The sequence below is a fragment of the Panthera leo genome, chromosome A2, assembly GCF_018350215.1.
Source record: "Panthera leo isolate Ple1 chromosome A2, P.leo_Ple1_pat1.1, whole genome shotgun sequence".
Taxonomy (NCBI): domain Eukaryota; kingdom Metazoa; phylum Chordata; class Mammalia; order Carnivora; family Felidae; genus Panthera; species Panthera leo.
In genome coordinates this window covers 21,075,589-21,092,984 of record NC_056680.1, presented here as the reverse complement: position 1 = coordinate 21,092,984, position 17,396 = coordinate 21,075,589, and the positions used below count along the sequence as shown (strand labels likewise).

Below are 17,396 nucleotides of genomic sequence, written 5' to 3'. Positions count from 1 at the left end.
TGAGATCGAACCCCACATCGGGCTCTGCATTGAGCGTGGAGCCTGCTTACGATTCTCTCCTTCCCTCTCCTGCTGCCCCTTCCCTGCTGGTGCTCACTCACGTGCTCTCTGTCTGGCGGGGCGGGAGTCATTGCAGTGTGGTTACTGAATATGACCTGCATTAACTTTTACTTCTTGGGATTGTTCTTCCTTGTGGCTCAGTAGATGAGCCAGTAGAGGGAACAGTCCAATGGGCATTTAGTAAAGATTGTTATGCACAAACACAATCACTTGCCTTTCTCTATTATTCAAACCTGTAGAAGACCTGATCAGTAGTTTTGTGATGATGGAAATGTTCTGTATCTGTATTCTGTGATAAGGTAGCCACTGGTCATATATGGCTTTTGAGCTCTTGAAATGTAGCTAGTTTGAAGGACTCCATTTTTAATTTTAGTTTTAATTAAACTTAAGTAGACCAGGTGACTAATGGCAATGCACCTCTGAATCATTCATTAACTATTTACTGAGCACCTACAATGTCTCCCCAACTCTTAGAAGTACTGGGCAAACAGCAGTGAGCAAACAAGATCCCTGTTCCCTCCCATGGAGCTTACATTCTGTGGAGGGGGGGGTGGCAACAATGAAAAATATGTAATGTGAGATAGATCAGTGCATAGAGGATGGGGCATACCACTTTATTTTGACAGGGCAGTAGGAGATGCTTCTTTATAGTCCCATCCGAGTAGAGACCTGAATGAAAGTAAAGAACAAGTCCTGTGTATCTGAGGGGAAATGTTCCAAGTATAGAGAACAAGTGCAAAAGTCTTCCCTTTCAATATATGCCCACTTATCTACCAAAATCTGAAAGGTAGTATTGGGTCTCCTACCCAGTGGTAGCGTTGCCAAACTCTTACGTATGTAAAATTCTTTCTTTATACAATTTCATGTCTTATTTAATGTATAATGATTCAGAACAGCACATTTTGGCAGCTCCAGATGTCCCTCCTTGCCACATTTCTGATGTTAAGTATGACTTTCTAATTACCCCTCCTTTCTGCTTGCATCCACCTAAGATATCCTTTTCCCTGTTTTCAACCTTTGGGTGTCATCTGGAAAACAGGAGGTAACTTGATTTTTTTTAAGTTTATTTATTTTGAGATGGAGAAAGCCTATGCATGCGGGAGGGGCAGAGAATCCCAAGCAGGCTCCATGCTGTCAGCACGGAGCCAGCCCAACTTGGGGCTCAAACCCATGAACTGTGAGATCATGAGCTGAGCTGAAACCAAGAGTCGTTCACCCAGGCACCCCAAGGTAACTTGATTTTTAACACTATTTGGGAGCTCCTAACTTTTAAATCACATTAATTACTCTTATTTATATGCTTAGTCTTATTTATGTGGTCTTAATTTTCTCTCTCTTTTTTTTTTCTTTAAGCTTTCCTGACTTTTGTTTATTAAGGTCATTGTTCTCATTTTTTAAACATGTATTTTATCAAGTCCTGTATCCTGGTACTGAGAAATAGAATATTACCTACAATAACTCTCCCACTTCCATTCTGTACACAAACCTTTAGAATATTTTTCTGTTCAGTCCTCTGGAAAATTTAAAAAGAATTTAGTTTTTATAGGTTTCCACTTTGCTCCACCTCAAGTAAAGGATGGATTGAAATTTTTCTGCTTAACAACACCCTTATTTTAGTGGTACCAAACTATGACCGTCCCACAAATTTACACTACATTTTTTCATAGGCACTTACTGTTGTCAAGAAAGACATGTATTAGGAACTTACAGCTACAGAAAATAGAAATGGTGCTCAGTGATGTTTTCAGAACCACAAACTTCTAACTCTGGCATTTACTGGTAGGTTCGCTTTCACAACAATGGACAGAAGACTCTTTAGACATAGACTGGTGTTGAGTTTTAACTGAAAACCTTAAAACGATTTAACCACTCATAATGAATTATAAAACTCTGACAGTCAAATTGTACTTTTATGAGGCATTTATTCATTATTTTTGTAGACCTGAAAGAAACTTTGCATACTTGTGTTTTCTGCTCTCATTTCAGATAAAGATTATGAAGAGAAGGCCTAAAATAATTATAAGTCAAAAGCCAACGGAGTTAGAAATGAAATATAAAGACAACAAAATCTATACACAGCTGTGCTGGAGGAGCAGCGATGGGTTTCAACTCATGTTTTGGATACGAAAACAATTTAGCTCATCTCATACAAAACGAAAGCAGGTGCAACAGTAAAGCTGAATCATGAAAACCCTAATTATTTTTAGCATGCCTCTTAACTTTTCTTTCCCCTGGTTTCTTGTCTTCGGAGCCTGAATCTTGAACAGGTAACCACTTGAGGGGATGCCGGCGATAAATGGGCCATGGAGGAAGTGTCAACTGAGCCAGAACAGAGGAAATCCGTCAATATTAAACATCAAAAGTTTAAAAGAGCATTACGTGTAATATTCCTAAATAAGTCCTCTATGCTACTAGAGGTAAAAAAACAACAGCAAAACTGACATTCCAGTGAAAACTCATTCACCCAGATAAGATATTTAAGAATTGCAAACAAGCCTCACCATTTACACATAAGGCTTTAGAAGCTAAAAAGTGAGGAGAGCGCATTGTGAAGACCCTAAGAAATTCCTGCTAGTTTTGACCTTAAGATTACTGCTTGGAGCAGCTGCTGTTAAGAAATAAACTGTATCCTTTTATGCAGCTTACTTTATCTGCCACTTATTTGGTATTCTACTTTTCCAGTGATAGATAGCAAGGTGAAACACTGATGGCAAAAAGAGGAGGTTTTGAAAAGCTGGTGCTGGTTCTCACTACCAGCTCCAACCAAACCAACCCAATTTAGAAAACTTGCCACTAACATCCAAATACCCACAATCTTCTTACCAAACACGAAAAAGCAAATCCGGCCATAACTATGTACACAGTCCACCCGAACTGTTCAGCCACGTACCCGTAGATAAATCCAACTATCTGGAGACAAACGAAGTACATTAAATACAATCAAGCTGGTTGGGGGGGGGGGGGGGGCTGGGGGAGGGGGAGAAGAAAAAGAATACTATGCAAAAACAATACTTACTGCAGAAAAAAGAATAATTCCCTGAAACATCTGTTCAGCTAGCTTCTGCCCCTTGTAATCCTAGAAGCGAAGGAGAGCAAAGCAGGAATTGGTTCCACCACCGAAGAGGTGGTTCCTGCTCTGGCCTCACAGCTTTGGCACCGGGCAACCCCGGCATCAGGGGCCTCCCCAAGGACCGGACAAGAAATGAAATTCTAGGTTTTCCGGAGAACTGAAGCATCCTAACGGCGCATGGGCAGGGGGCTCCTCGCGGGCGAAGAGAGACGGGGACCCGGGAAGCACAATTCAGGGAAGAGACAAGGGCCGCCGGAGCTGCCAGCTCCAGAGAAGCGTGCGGGGCGGGGGGTCTTGGGGTCGAGCCCTCACCATTTGCGTGGGCAGCGAGCTCAGATGCTCCAGCATGACTAGCTGAGAAAGCTGGCGGCAGAGCGAAGGCAGGCGCGACTCAGGGACCGTAGGCGCCGGGGTCGGGTTCCAAGTGCAGGACCGCGGGCCCGCAGAGCCGGGCAATGAGACGGCCGCGGCCCCGGAAGCGGATGTCTCCCACAGACCCGAACGGCCCGAGGCTCCGCCCCGCACCATCGCTAGGCCACCTGCGCTTTCGGAGCCAGCTGTAGCCCGGCGCACTGCCCGCGAGGGCTGAGGTGGCGACAGTGGCGGTCGAGCAGAGGCATGGCGCGTCCGGGAGGGGTTAGCCGTCAGTAGTGTAATGGCGGGAGCCGCGGCCCCGGCCCTCCAAACTGTCCTCCTCAGCGCCCCCGCGGCCTAACGGCCGCCAGAGCGTGCCCCGTCTCCATGGCGACCGGCTTTTCTCTGCGAGGACCCGGGCGGTGGGGCTGCCCGGCGCGCCTGTTCGGCGCCACGATTCCGCGGTCGGAGCGGCGGGTGGGTTTCAGGTGTCGGGGCTGCGCCGCGGCCGCAGAACTAGCAGGAGGGCGGGCTTGGTCCGGAGTGCAGGGGAGGCGGGCGGCCCGGCGGCGGACTGGGCCCCCGGGCCTGCCGCGCGGGCGCTGAGCTGGCGGGGCGGGCCGGGGCCCGGACGGTGGCTCCTCCTCCTCTGGCTGCAGGTAAGGGCGGCCGCGGGGAGCGTCCGAGATGAGCTGCTTGCCCCGGCCCTAACCGGGGGTCTCTGGGCGTGGGGGGTGGGGAGGTCCTACGGAGCGTCACACCGTCCTTAGCACCCCTAAGCGTAAGGGGGCCGTGTTGACCCCTAGAATTTAGAGGGCAGTACCCCAGGCCACATCGCCCAATAGAAAGGGCATCCTCTCAAAGAGGGGACCCCCCCCTCCGCCGTCCCTTGCACCGAAATGGAGAGATGGCCTCCATTCGGAGAGTCTCCCAGGTTGGCCGTCCAACACGCTTGCCGGCTGCACCGGCCCCTCCCTATAGGGGCCAAGGGTTCGCTTTGCCTCTCTTTCGAAGCTGGTGTCTATCTCAAAAACTTAGTCCCTCCCTTGTTACCCCCTGAGCGAGATGGGGTGCCCACGCTTGGGAGAGAAACCTCCCTGGGGAACCTGGGCCTGTGAATCCTAGGTGGCTCTCTGGCCTCTATGCTGTGTTGCGTGTCAGGGTCACAGACAGTGGGATGCTCAGCTTTCCCCGGGCAGGCTGCCGCCCACATTCATACATTCAGCACATTTCGCGGTACCTTTTTCTCTGCCACGCAGTGGGCTTAGGATACGGCTGTGACCAACCTCAGGTCCTTACCTTCCTAGAGCCCAGAGTGTGTCAAGGGAGACAATGGTGTAACCCTAGAAATAAATGACAGCCAGCTTTATTCTTGGATAGGGAGGGCCAGGAGATGTGGGAGCTCAGGGCAGCTGCATCTTGAAGGGGGCAGGGGGAGGGGAGGAGAGGCTCCCTCCAGTCCTGAAAGCCAAGTAGGAGTTAGCCAGATGAAGAGGTAGGAGAAAGTGGATGTATGTCTTTAGTGCTTTTCCACTTTTCAGCCTGGCAGAGACTTAATAGACTTTCTGTTGTATGTGGAAATTGACATATCCCTCTGTTACACCCTCCCCCTTCCTTTTTAAAAATTTTATTTATTTAGGAAATCTCTACACCCAAAATGGGGCTCAGACTCACAGCCTGGTGTCAAGAGTCGCTTGCTCCTGCAACTGAGCCAACCAGGCACCCCCGTTTTACTCCTTTTTAAATGCACTTTACAACGTGTCAGTTGCTATAGAGGCAGTATGGTATTTGAGCTATGAAGATATGAAAAAAGGAAATTGCTTGTGAGGTTCCATTTGAGAGAGATCTCTGCTGGAATCCATGTCGTTCCTTATGTTGAAATGTGTTTTCATGACCATTATCAAAGATTGTGTTCCCTTTCTGAGCTGAGAACCACCAATGCTCCTATTTACAAGATCATTCAACAAATATCACCTGCCCACTACCAGTGGAGGTTTTTGATGGTGAGGATGCATCAATAAACACTTTATTTCATTGGGGTCTCTGTTCTCATTAGGGCTCACATTCTAGGCCCAGAAGACAGATATAAAGAAACAAAGAAATGAAGGGCACCTGGATAGCTCAGTTGGTTAAGTGTGCGACTTGGGCTCTGGTCATGATCTCACCGTTCCTGAGTTCGAGCCCCTGTATTGGGCTCTGTGCTGACAGCTCAGAGCCTGTACCCTGCTTCAGATTCTGTGTCTCCCTTGCTCTCTGCCCCTCCCCTGCTCATGCTCTATCTCTCTCTCTCAAAAATAAACATTAAAAAAAATAATAAATGAGAGGATTTCATAATTGAGGAGGGGATGTGGTGAACTTTCCTGATGGCCTCTGAGGGGATGGATAACAGTATAGAAAGATGACCTTGGCCTGAGATACAGTTGTGAGATTGAGTTCCGTATTGGGCTCCTCGCTGGATGTGGAGTTTGCTTGGGATTTTCTCTCTCTTTCTGCCCCTCCCTCTCTCTTTCTCTCTCTCAAAATAAACAAACATTTTAAAAAATGACCTTGGGCTTTGGTGACCTCAACAAGATGAGTTTGAATGGAACAGTAGGGACAGAAGTCTGGCCTGGAGGAGGCTAAAAGAAGAGGATGAGGAAGAGCTAGAGGTAAAATTTTTTCAAGCATTTAGAGTGAGGGGAGCAGAAAAATGGGTCCGTGGATCAACTGGGTGAGGGGAGTGGTGTCTTTTTTTTTTTTTTTTTTTTTTTAATTAATTAACTGGAAAGATACAAGAGCATGATAGTATGCTGATGGGTGTGATCCAGCAGAGAGTGAGTGTGCTGATGTTGCGCCAAGGAAACAAGTAGAGATTAGCTTACAGAGCGTAAGTGGAATGACCTTTCTTGGGACTACATATTAACAAAAGGGAGAGCAGAAAAGGTGGGTACATCTGCCAAGAATGGGTGCTAATGCCGGTAACTAGCAAGTTAAAAAGAAAATGGTATTCTTTCTCCCTAAGGTTTCTTCAGCCATATTTTTTGGATACGCCTGTCCTGGTTGTGTGTGTGTGTTTTGTGAGTGATTTGGGAATGTGAAGGTTTTATAATTTCTAAACAAAATATTAACTTCCCTAGTGAAAAATTGAATATTGCTGATCAAATTGTTCTTAGCTGTGTACTCTTAAAAAATATAGCCACTATTACACATCCAGGGTCTACATGAGGTTTTGAGAATTCTTTCTAACCACATCAGTGAGTTTCATTACAAGGAGTAGCAATAGGAAAGAAAATATGGATCAGACATACTTCATAATAATTAGCATTTGGCAGAGAGATAACTGTGGAAGTTTTAGAAGCAAATGGTTTCTGCCATGGTGGTTTATTTAAGTACATCAAGTACCTGTCAGGATTGTGGTTTTCTTGTGTCTAGCTAATTACCTCTCAATCCACATACTATCTCTAAGTAACTTACTGGACGTTGTTGAGCTAAAACACTGTCCCTTGTATCATTAAGTTAAATGAGATTTATTCGAGTGAGATGGTTCTCTTTATTTGTGGTGGAAATTGACTCCAAGCAGGCAGATGTTAGAGTTTTGTCTGCGGGGCTCCTGGTCAATCAGTTTTTGTAGGTAAGGCTCAGCCCACCATGTGAAAAGCACACAGTGTATATAATGACGTGCATTCTTTAGAGAAGTTCACTGGTATAATGTACTTTATATATACTGCTCTAGAAAGAAATGGGAGAGAGGGAGAGAGTGTGTGTGTACGTATTTTAGATTGTTCTTTGGGAGTCTGAATTATTTTCTCCCCAGTTTGTAGTCTAATCTGTGATTCTCAGTTCTTAAAACAACCCTTCAATAGATTTCTTTTTTTTCTCTTTTTTTCAAAGGTCTTGAGAAATCAAGTGCCTGATAGGCACACACTTAAGATGAAATTAATTCAAACTTACTTTTATTTAATTATTTAAATTTTTTTTATTAAAAAAAATTTTTTTTAATCTTTATTCATTTTTGAGAGACAGAGTACAAGTGGAGGAGGGGCAGAGAGAGAGGGAGACACAGAATCCAAAGCAGGATCCAGGCTCTGAGCTGTCAGCACAGAGCCCGACATGGGGCTTGAACCCCCATGAGCTAGCTGTAAGATCATGACCTGAGCTGAAGTCAGATGCTTAACCAATTGAGCCACCCAGGCACCACACTTTGATGTAGAAATATGCTATAATTCAGGGTGCATTGTGAAGTTAGTAGCCTTATGTAAATGTTAGATGCTTCCATGAGGGGGAAGATGAAGTAGAAAATGGTAAATGTCTCAAAGGTAGGATTATAATATCCTGGTTGCATAAACCTGTTTTTATAAGGAAATGTTACCCAGAGATTGTTGTAGAAATCTCATCATTTAATTTTGTTCCACACACAATCTCATTTTCATTGGATGATCATTATTATTATTTTACAGTTTTCTTTTTTATTTATTTTTTAAGTAATCTTTACACTCATTGCAGGGCTTGAACTCACAACCCCATGCTCTTCTGACAGAGCCAGCCAGGCTATTAATCTTTTTTTAAGTGAAAGCATCAGATGAGCTGGGGAGCACAAGCCACAGGCAGAGTGACAGTATTGGATACCACTTTAGGAAGAGATGAGTAGTTACCAACAGAAATGAAACCCTGGAAAGAAGCTCATTTTTCTTTTAGGGGATTTTTAATTTTTGAGAACAGCAGTCTCAAATTTTGACGGCAAAATTGGGTTTTGTGCATTTTTGTAATTATGTTTCTTTAAATGAATTTCTCTTTAAATGAAATTTTGTTTTAAATGAAGTTGGAAAATTTTTTCTCTTTAATTCCAGTTAAAGCTGAATGGGATACAACTCAGAACAGGGACGTTTTGTGCCAGTGAGGCCGACTTCAGGCTATAGACAACAGAGTCCATGTCTAATTTAACTAGAAATTTCACCTGGAGAACATTTCCATAGTGGTTAGACCTCAGGTAGTCCTCTTGGTAGAATTTATTTTGCTTTTCATCTGGTGACATTTAACATACAAGGCTATCTATTTCTCCCAGGTTATTTGCAAGTATTTTATTATCATGACAACTATATAAAATTCAGATCCCAAATTGGGTTCTTGGAGACTATTAATTCAGAATGAGCTTCTGGCAGAAAATACTTGTATGCATTTCTTGTTTCTATCTAAATAAAATGCTGAGGCATTTCGATGGCCATTCTCATGTACCTGCTGACTTTGGGGGCTTGTTTTTGTTTTGTAGGGTTAAAAACTAATATTTATATAAGACAGAAGAGAAAGATGTCATTCCGTAAAGGTATGCTCTTTCTACAAATTTTCTTGTTTTTATAGCTGCTCAAAAGGTAAAGAGATGTAATGCAGGCTTTTCCTCTTTGTTTCAGTAAACATCATCGTCCTGGTCCTGGTTGTTGTTCTCTTCCTACTGGTTTTGCACCATAACTTTCTCGGCCTGAGCAGTTTGCTAAGGAATGAGGTTTCAGGTATGGGAACCCTTACTAATGTTTTGGCATCTGTTGAGGACCCGGGGTTCCCTGTGTCCCACATCCTAAAAGTTATAACACTAGGCTAAAGGAAAATAAAGTTTTCTTCTTGTCCTTACAAAAGCTGCTAGGAAAAGGTAGTGGTGCTCCTTTTGTTCTTATAGCCCCACCCCCACCTCCCTGTTGTGGAGATTTGCTAAGGGTTTGATCTTACCGCAGACCCCTTTTCACCAAAGCAGAGGCCTTAGGGGAACTGTCTGCTCATTGCAGCAGGGGAGGGCTTCAGAAGGTGGGGACAGGTATGTGAAGCTTCTACTTGATGCCTGCCCTGTTTACTGGTGTCATTGGGCTCCTTTCCTTCATCTGTTCTTTCCTTTAACGTGTGGAACAGTAGTACTGGGACCATAGTAGTAAAACAAAACCAGAAAGCCTTATTAACTGATGTAAAAAATCACTTTATTGCATAATTCCATTGCTCTACTACAGTATTGGGAGGTTTCAGGATGTTTGTCAAAAATCATTTTGCGGTTGCTACCCACCCTAGTTGACCAGAACAAGAAAAGACGAATAGCTTTTGCCTGACCTTCACAGAGTGCTCTGAAATAACAGTATGTATTTACATATATACATACAACATACATTAAGCAAGTAAGTATGATATGTATAATGTATGCATAATGTATGCTCTTGGTGGGAACATTTAGAAAAAGGAAAACAGCATTCAGGCTCCACGAGAATACTTTGTTCACTGCTTTATCTCCTATGTAGTTGGATGATGGCTAGTACACAGGAGGTGCTCAATAAATTTTCATTGAAAATTATTTCATTGCCTAGATACAGCTATTACTATAATTTTGGCTTAGTACCTTCCTGCCTTTTTTTTCTGTGTATGTATTTTTTCTGTCATGAGATGATGTAATATATAAACTGCAATGACCTGTTTTTCCATGTGATTATATCTGAAGCAAGTCACCGTGATGGTAGATATTCTTCATATATAATTTTAATGCCACATAGTTTGTTTTCCACAGGAAAAATAGTCTTGGAACAATGTGACTCAGCCTTTTTTTGATGGCATTCCCACTGTAACATGTTATATAGATAGCACCCAAATATACATGTGTATTTGCTTATTGTCCATCTACCCTTCGTGGTGGTAGAGATTTGTGTTTTACTTATGGCTATGACCCCAATGCCTAGCACATATTAGATGCTCAGTGTCCAATGAATGTAAATGAATGAATATATATTGTAAAAGGCAAAAAGGAACGTTTACAAAACAGTACTTAAAATTGCTGTGTGTGGTGTGTGGTCTGATACTTTTCTGATTTGGTGCTCTATTCCAATTCAGGAATTGCTTTTCTACTCAAATTCTGATTGTGACCCACTAAATTGATTTCATGCCTATTTATGGGACACAGTTCATGGTTTGAAAAAAAATGGTTTAGGGGCGCCTGGGTGGCTCAGTCGGTTAAGCGGCCGACTTCAGCTCAGGTCATGATCTCACGGTCCGTGAGTTCAAGCCCCGCGTCGGGCTCTGTGCTGACAGCTCAGAGCCTGGAGCCCGTTTCAGATTCTGTGTCTCCCTCTCTCTCTGACCCTCCCCTGCTCATGCTCTGTCTCTCTCTGTCTCAAAAATAAATAAACGTTAAAAAAAAAAATTTTTTTTAAAAAAAGAAAAAAATGGTTTAGTCAGTTTCTAGGTTTTCACAATTATAAACACACTTGTGACTTTGGATTACCTCTCAGATTTGTACTTAAGAGAGGCAAGGGGAATTACTGGGTCAGAGATCATGTACCTGTTTAAGGTTCTTGATACAAATTGCTAAAAAGACATTCTGGAAAGATTCTATTGTATTCCCACCAGTAATGTATCAGAATTCAGTCCACCAATATTTTTTTTAATGTTTCTACTTTTCCAAAAGCCTTGTCACACATAGGAAAACACAGAGTTTCTGGGCTATCTGCCTCATGTTGTAATGGGGGGAGAATGAAGTAAGTATAATCCTCACCTTACCTCTTATCATGTCTTGGGCTCTAGATCAAAAGCTTATGAGGTTTTGTATCACAATACTTTCCTTGTGTGTGTTCTTTGCAGATTCAGGAATTGTGGGGTTTCAGCCCATAGACTTTGTCCCAAATGTTCCCCGACAAGCTGTAGACGGGAGACAAGAGGAGATTCCTGTGGTCATCGCTGCATCTGAAGATAGGCTCGGGGGGGCCATTGCAGCCATAAACAGCATTCAGCACAACACTCGCTCCAATGTGATGTTTTACATTGTTACGCTCAATGGTACAGCAGACCATCTCCGGTGAGTTCTGCTTGCCTGATGATTCTGCTTCTAGAGGATGCTCTAGAACAGGCCAGCTGCCAATCCAGGAATGTTTTTTTCCATATGTGTATACTTCTTCTATACAATTGAGATCATACCACATAAAAACTGCACATGAGAGGTTTTTCCATGTGATTGTATCATAAACACATCCCTGTGGTAGGACAAAGAATATAAGGAATTTGTACCAAGATGTAAATTAATTCTGTCATACACACATTATTAAATCAAGGGTTTTTTTTAGTAATAGTTTCTCAGTGAAGGAAGCAATATGTTGATTTACATTCTGTTACAAGTTCCTTATCTCATGGACACACCCTGAGTAGTTAGTTCTAGAGTGGGATGGGTCAGGGGAACGATGGCAAGGTGGTGTGGTGAAGTGAGCATATAGATGAGAATCCGGATCCTGGCCCAGTGATTGGGGAGAATTACTTAACCCCTGGGAGCCCATTTCCTCATCTCTAAGTATGGGGTGAAAATGTCCAACTTAGAGGATTATTGTGTTGAAAATGAGAATATATAAAAAAACATTAAGAACATAATAGTCAGTAAACGTTCCTTACTGTAATTGTGATTAATCAAAGAATCCTAATCTGATAAAGTCATCCAGATCTTGAAAATGCTCTGAATTCAGATTTATGATATTCAAAGAAACATCTTATTTAATAGGCTAACAGTTGTCATTGTTCTAAAACATTTCTGTCCTTGTGACTTTCTCCATAGTTCCTGTTTAGTTTGTGAAAGTTGTTATTATTTTTCCTATATTTTAAGGACTCCAAGGGGCGCTTGGGTGGCTCAGTTTGTTGAGTGTCTGACTTTGGCTCAGGTCACAATCTCGTGGCTCGTGGGTTCAAGCCCTGCCTCCGGCTCTGTGCTAACAGCTCAGAGCCTGGAGCCTGCTTTAGATTTTGGGTCTCCCTCTCTCTCTCTGCCCCTCCCTTGCTCATGCTCTGTCTCTCTCTCGGTCTCAAAAATAAACTTTAAAAAAGTAAATAAAAACTCCAAAACCATCTAAAATAATGTAGAAATACTGCACTAGCAGAGACTACAGGAAAAATGTGCAGTTATTTACAGAACACAGACTTTCTTAGAGTTAGTACCTTAGACACTGGTGGAGGAATTACTTAGTCATTACAGTGAATTAATGAGTCTAAAAGAACAGGCTGACTACCAGTTTTGTCGACAATTAGCTTTCACTGCCATCATATTTTGACTTTTCTTCACCACGTATTTGGAGAAACAAGAGTTGATTGGTTCGTGTGATGATGGGATGTTCTCAACTGGTTTCTCTCCAGCACTGATCCTGAATGTGAGCCTGGTGGGAGCACTGTCCATCACCACAGAATCTTGGTTCAGGCAGGGACTTTGATGGGCATACCTTCACTTAGATGAGGAAACCAAGGCTCATAGAAGAGGCTTGAAGACATCTATATGGTCCCCAGGGTTTCTCTTAAACTACATTATGCCCTCATTGGAAGACAGAGAAGGCTATAGTTTGGGGACATAGTTACTTATTTAAAAAAATTTTTTAGGGGCGCCTGGGTGGCTCAGTTGGTTAAGCGGCCGACTTCGGCTCAGGTCATGATCTCACGGTCCGTGAGTTCAAGCCCTGCGTCGGGCTCTGTGCTGTCAGCTCGGAGCCTGGAGCCTGTTTCAGATTCTGTGTCTCCCTCTCTCTCTGACCCTCCCCCGTTCATGCTCTGTCTCTCTCTGTCTCAAAAATAAACGTTAAAAAAAAAACATTAAAAAAAAAATTTTTTTTTAATGTTTATTTTTGAAAGAGAGCACGCGCACGCACATGTGTGGGAGGGGCAGAAAGTGAGGGAGACACAGAATCTGAAGTGGGCTCCAAGCTCTGAGCTGTTAGCACACCTAACGAACCATGACGTGAGATTGTGACCTGAGCTGAAGTTGGACACTTAACTGACTGAGCCACCCAGGAGTTCCTGGGGACATGGTTATTTAAAAATTTTTCTTTAATGTTTATCTATTTTTGAGAGAGAGAGAGTGCAAGTAGGGGAGGGGCAGAGAGAGAGAGACACACACACAGAATCCAAAGCAGGCGCCAGGCTCCGAGCTGTGAGCACGGAGCCCAATGCGGGGCTCGAACCCATCAACTGCAAGATCATGACCTGAGCCAAAGTTGGGTGCTTAACCGACTGAGCCACCCAGGCGCCCCAAGGACATGGTTATTTAAAACAAATTCGGTGCTTTATTTTCATCAGGTCCTGGCTCAGCAGCAGTACCTTGAAAAGCATCAGGTACAAAATTGTGGATTTTGACACTAAACTTTTGGAAGGGAAAGTCAAGGAGGATCCTGACCAGGGTGAATCCATAAAACCAGTGAGTTCCATACATCCTTATTTGTACTTGGGAGTTTGGTGGACTCGAACACAGGTTTGAACTGCATGGGTCCACCTATATGCAGATTTTTTTCGATACAGTACTATAAATGTTTGTTCTTACGATTTTAACATTTTTCCCTAGCTTACGTTATTCTAATACAGCATATAGTATGTATACCAGATGTATGGACTGTTATAGGTAAGGTCAACAGTAGGCTATTAAGTTTTGGGAGACTTAAAAAGTTGTATGTGGATTTTTGTGCAGGGGGCCAGTGCCCCTAAACCCCAAGTTCTTCAGGAGTCCACTGTGTTAGGAAGTGATTGGAATACTTGGGTAACTGGGTATGGTTCCCTGGGGATCAAGGTTGGGCAGTTCTGAGAGACCTTTAGCGGTCTTCTCCTGCATGGGTACTGAGAGCACTCTGGGAGTTTCTAATAAAGGCATAGTCACTGATGAATCCTGTGCCAATGGCTCTTTCTTTTTCCTTTCCCAGTTAACCTTTGCAAGGTTCTACTTGCCAATTCTGGTTCCCAGTGCAAAGAAGGCCATATATATGGATGATGATGTAATTGTGCAAGGTACCAAAGACTGTCACCATTAGTGCTGTTCTCTATCCAGAGTGTGGGCGGTAGCAATTGTTTTATTTATGGTATCTTATAAAAGTTCATCCTAAGTGGGAGGAATGGGCATCTTGAGGCAACTCAAAGTGTAAATCTTAAAAGAAAAAAAAAAGTAAATCTAAATCTTACACCTTGTCTGTTTCAGGGGATATTCTTACCCTTTACAATACACCACTGAAGCCAGGGCATGCAGCTGCATTTTCAGAAGATTGTGACTCAGCCTCTACCAAAGTTGTCATCCGTGGAGCAGGGAACCAGGTAAAGTACTTATTCAAGATCTTACATAGACACGCCACTCTCTATACTGCAGGGTAATGGGGAGAGGCAGCAAAATCAAGGGGCCCTTTACTTTTTGCTACATTTCCCATTCCCCAGTTCATCCCCAAATTCAAGGCCGCTTTTCTGTGGATTGGTTCATGATTTTAACAACCTGATTCTCCTTGAACATCTGGCTTAGTAGGTTTATTCTAGGTTCCTATTGTTAATTTGGAATCCAAAATGTCACTGTTTTGTTAAAAATGTTTATTGGAGAGGGGGAAGAGAGAGCATGGGCACATGTGTGCAGGAAGGGCAGGGAGAGAGAGAGAGCATCCCAAGCAGGCTCCGTATGACCTGAACCAAGATCAAGAGTTGGATGCTTAACTGACCAAGCCACCCAGGCATCCCCCAAATGTCACTTTTCATTGCTTTACACAGAGCCCCTTTGCTAATAATCTGAGTTTAATAAGCAGGTTTTTTTTTTTTTTTAACTGGCTATCAGTTACATCTATTCTGTTTGAAGCAATAAACCTACTATATATCCCATTTGTGTTTTAGTATAATTACATTGGCTATCTTGACTATAAAAAAGAAAGAATTCGTAAACTTTCCATGAAAGCCAGCACCTGCTCATTTAATCCTGGAGTTTTTGTTGCAAACTTGACAGAATGGAAAAGACAGAATATAACCAACCAGCTGGAAAAATGGATGAAACTCAACGTAGAGTAAGTATATATAGCTGACCATGCTGTAAAGATGCTTATTTCAACCCGGGTAGTCTTGTTTAAGAGGAATTTTTAAGGATTCTCCACTAACAGTTTACATTTGTCATTTGTCCCAAGAGAGGGACTGTACAGCAGAACACTGGCTGGCAGCACCACAACACCACCTCTGTTGATCGTATTTTATCAACAGCACTCTACAATTGACCCCATGTGGAATGTCCGCCACCTCGGTAAGTTGAAAAAATTAACCAAAGGCCTAACTAATAAAGAATTTAAGTGTCTTTCCTCAGGGATGGGATATATCCAGTTCCCTTTAAGTTTTCTGGAGTTTGATGTAGCATTCTTATTTCTGACTAGTACTAGGTACAATCATTTGGCTCTTTTTTTCTCAATGTAAGGTTCCAGTGCTGGAAAACGATATTCACCCCAGTTTGTAAAGGCTGCCAAGTTACTTCATTGGAATGGTCACTTTAAGCCATGGGGAAGAACTGCTTCCTATTCTGATGTCTGGGAAAAATGGTATATTCCAGACCCCACAGGCAAATTCAGCCTGATCCGAAGACATATGGAGATCTCAAATACAAAATAAAACATAATTTATGCTATAAGCATTTCTCAGGAAATCCTGGAAGACAGTATGTGTGGGAATTAACAGTTGCAAGGCTTCAATGCCTATCTGCAGCAACCCATGGAAAGAGGGACATTTCAGCTGGGTAAAGAGGATGAACTACCCTGTTTAGCAGTCAGCTTCCCAGATAGGCTATAAATGTCTCCATCTGCCTTACCAAATGTTTGCTTACTGCCATACTGAAGGACTGACAGGGATGGTACGGCTAGTTCAACACTACTGCTTGGTTTTAATTTTGTAATATTAACCTGTGGTCTGATCTGTTAATAAAGTGAAACCTACATTTTTCAATAGGTGTCTGATGGTTTGCTTCCAGGTGATTAAGTATACTTCTACCCAGTTGTTAAGAGAGCGGTGCTGCTATAGAATTCAGACACTTTATAATTGCCTCATTTTTAAAGAATGAGTGTACCATGATATATATTTACAAAATTTACACAGCTTATGGCATACAGCAACAAACTATACATCACACACAATAGAACAGCTCAGCAGTCTGCTCAAAATGTAAAAAAAAAAAACAAACCACAAAACCCAACAAACACCTTCTAAAAAGACAAGGTTGTTACACATAGTCTGTACTGAAGTCATAAGCATCATCTTCCTCTTCAGCCATTTTATCTGAGATGTAAGATTGTGCTGACTCATCTATATTGGAGAAAAGAAAAGTTAAGGTTAAAATTCCATACCATGCCGCTTTGTTATTGGTAAATCCCTCCACCAACCCACCTGCTTGAGACTCTTCAGGCAGTGCCCACGTCTCTTCCGCCGGGACCATGGCTAAGCTCTCTTCCTGTGGGACAAAGAAGCAGTGCAAGATTAGTAACCCTTGTCTGCTCATTAATCTAAGTAACTGCACATCTGGAAAGACTCTGAAGGTACTTGTAATGAGACACACAAAATTAAGACTAATGATTGCAAACCTTAAATACTAAATCTTAGGTTTTTTTCTTGTTTTTTTTTTTTTGGTAGTCTATCACGAACTGTTTAATTTCTACTTTCATCCCTTTCCCATTTGTTAAACATTATTAATGCTAAAAAATGCACTCAAGCTTAAGCAACTTGTGTGCAACATACTTACATCAGCTTCTTCATCAACACTTTCCTGGTCACTGTCAAGGTCGTTGTGGTCCTCCCCCTCCTCCTGCTGTTTCTGTCTTGGCAGTTCTTCAGGAATGTCCTTTTCTTCTATTATTCCATTTGTTAGACCTGAAGACTGGAAAAGGATGCTCCTGGCTGAACGAGGGCCCCTGATGCCTAGGGAAGGAACATAGTCCATGTACACAGAGACCTTTTACTGCCCTGTCAGCCAACGAAGAGAGCAAACACAAGCCTTGCTTACTGTGTATGCTGTGTGCATTGTTCTTTTCCAATTCTTCCAGATTAAAGCCCTGTTTCATGTCTGTCATGATGCCCTCATTAAAATGTGGAGAAGGAGTCCAGGATGTAGGGGGATGGCAATAGTAACCTAAGGAGGCACTAGTATTAAAAACAAGATTTGTCAAAAACCAGGGGTCTT

At 42.8% G+C, this 17,396-nt stretch overlaps 3 protein-coding genes across 8 annotated transcripts in view; 1 reads left to right on the top strand and 2 right to left on the bottom strand.

The window, feature by feature from the left end:
* Positions 1–1,962: 1,962 nt before the first annotated feature.
* On the bottom strand, positions 1,963–3,811 carry SPCS1 (signal peptidase complex subunit 1). Its single transcript, XM_042929634.1, has 4 exons — positions 3,443–3,811; positions 3,077–3,136; positions 2,884–2,970; positions 1,963–2,379 (listed from the first exon to the last, which is right to left on the bottom strand). Exons 1-4 carry the CDS (start codon positions 3,656–3,658, stop codon positions 2,254–2,256), a joined length of 489 nt encoding a protein of 162 aa, XP_042785568.1. The 5' UTR covers positions 3,659–3,811; the 3' UTR covers positions 1,963–2,253.
* Positions 3,812–3,884: 73 nt separating this feature from the next.
* Positions 3,885–17,280, top strand: GLT8D1 (glycosyltransferase 8 domain containing 1). 3 transcript variants are annotated; one of them, XM_042929632.1, is made up of 10 exons: positions 3,885–3,961; positions 8,730–8,783; positions 8,869–8,967; positions 11,066–11,279; positions 13,526–13,643; positions 14,140–14,224; positions 14,412–14,524; positions 15,083–15,249; positions 15,367–15,479; positions 15,648–16,168. In XM_042929632.1, exons 2-10 carry the CDS (start codon positions 8,768–8,770, stop codon positions 15,836–15,838), a joined length of 1,116 nt encoding a protein of 371 aa, XP_042785566.1. In that variant the 5' UTR covers positions 3,885–3,961; positions 8,730–8,767; the 3' UTR covers positions 15,839–16,168. The 3 variants fall into 3 exon arrangements, with proteins under 3 accessions (XP_042785566.1, XP_042785567.1, XP_042785565.1); XM_042929633.1 differs by lacking the exons at positions 3,885–3,961; positions 15,648–16,168 and adding exons at positions 4,065–4,143; positions 17,085–17,280; XM_042929631.1 differs by lacking the exon at positions 3,885–3,961 and adding an exon at positions 4,065–4,143.
* Positions 11,286–17,396, bottom strand: part of GNL3 (G protein nucleolar 3) — a 113,782-nt gene continuing 107,671 nt past the window's right edge. For 3 of the 4 annotated variants that reach the window (XM_042929629.1, XM_042929628.1, XM_042929626.1), the window contains exons 12-15: positions 17,220–17,356; positions 16,959–17,134; positions 16,607–16,670; positions 16,295–16,525 (exon numbers count right to left, since the gene is read on the bottom strand). In XM_042929629.1, coding sequence (XP_042785563.1) covers positions 16,443–16,525; positions 16,607–16,670; positions 16,959–17,134; positions 17,220–17,356 — 460 coding nt within the window. In that variant the 3' untranslated portion in view covers positions 16,295–16,442. Of the gene's footprint in view, positions 11,455–16,294; positions 16,526–16,606; positions 16,671–16,958; positions 17,135–17,219; positions 17,357–17,396 lie in introns of those variants that run through there. The other variant, XM_042929627.1, reaches the window with a different exon arrangement.

Coding starts and splice junctions, on each gene's coding strand:
- GLT8D1 (XM_042929632.1), top strand. Junction 8,968..11,065: donor GCTAAGGAATGAGGTTTCAG/GTATGGGAACCC, acceptor TGTTCTTTGCAG/ATTCAGGAATTGTGGGGTTT. Junction 15,250..15,366: donor TGGATGAAACTCAACGTAGA/GTAAGTATATAT, acceptor ATTTGTCCCAAG/AGAGGGACTGTACAGCAGAA.
- SPCS1 (XM_042929634.1), bottom strand. CDS start 3,658: ATGGTGCGGGGCGGAGCCTCGGGCCGTTCGGGTCTGTGGGAGACATCC. Junction 2,971..3,076: donor GAATTATTCTTTTTTCTGCA/GTAAGTATTGTT, acceptor GTTTGTCTCCAG/ATAGTTGGATTTATCTACGG. Junction 2,380..2,883: donor GATTTGCTTTTTCGTGTTTG/GTAAGAAGATTG, acceptor GTTCTGGCTCAG/TTGACACTTCCTCCATGGCC.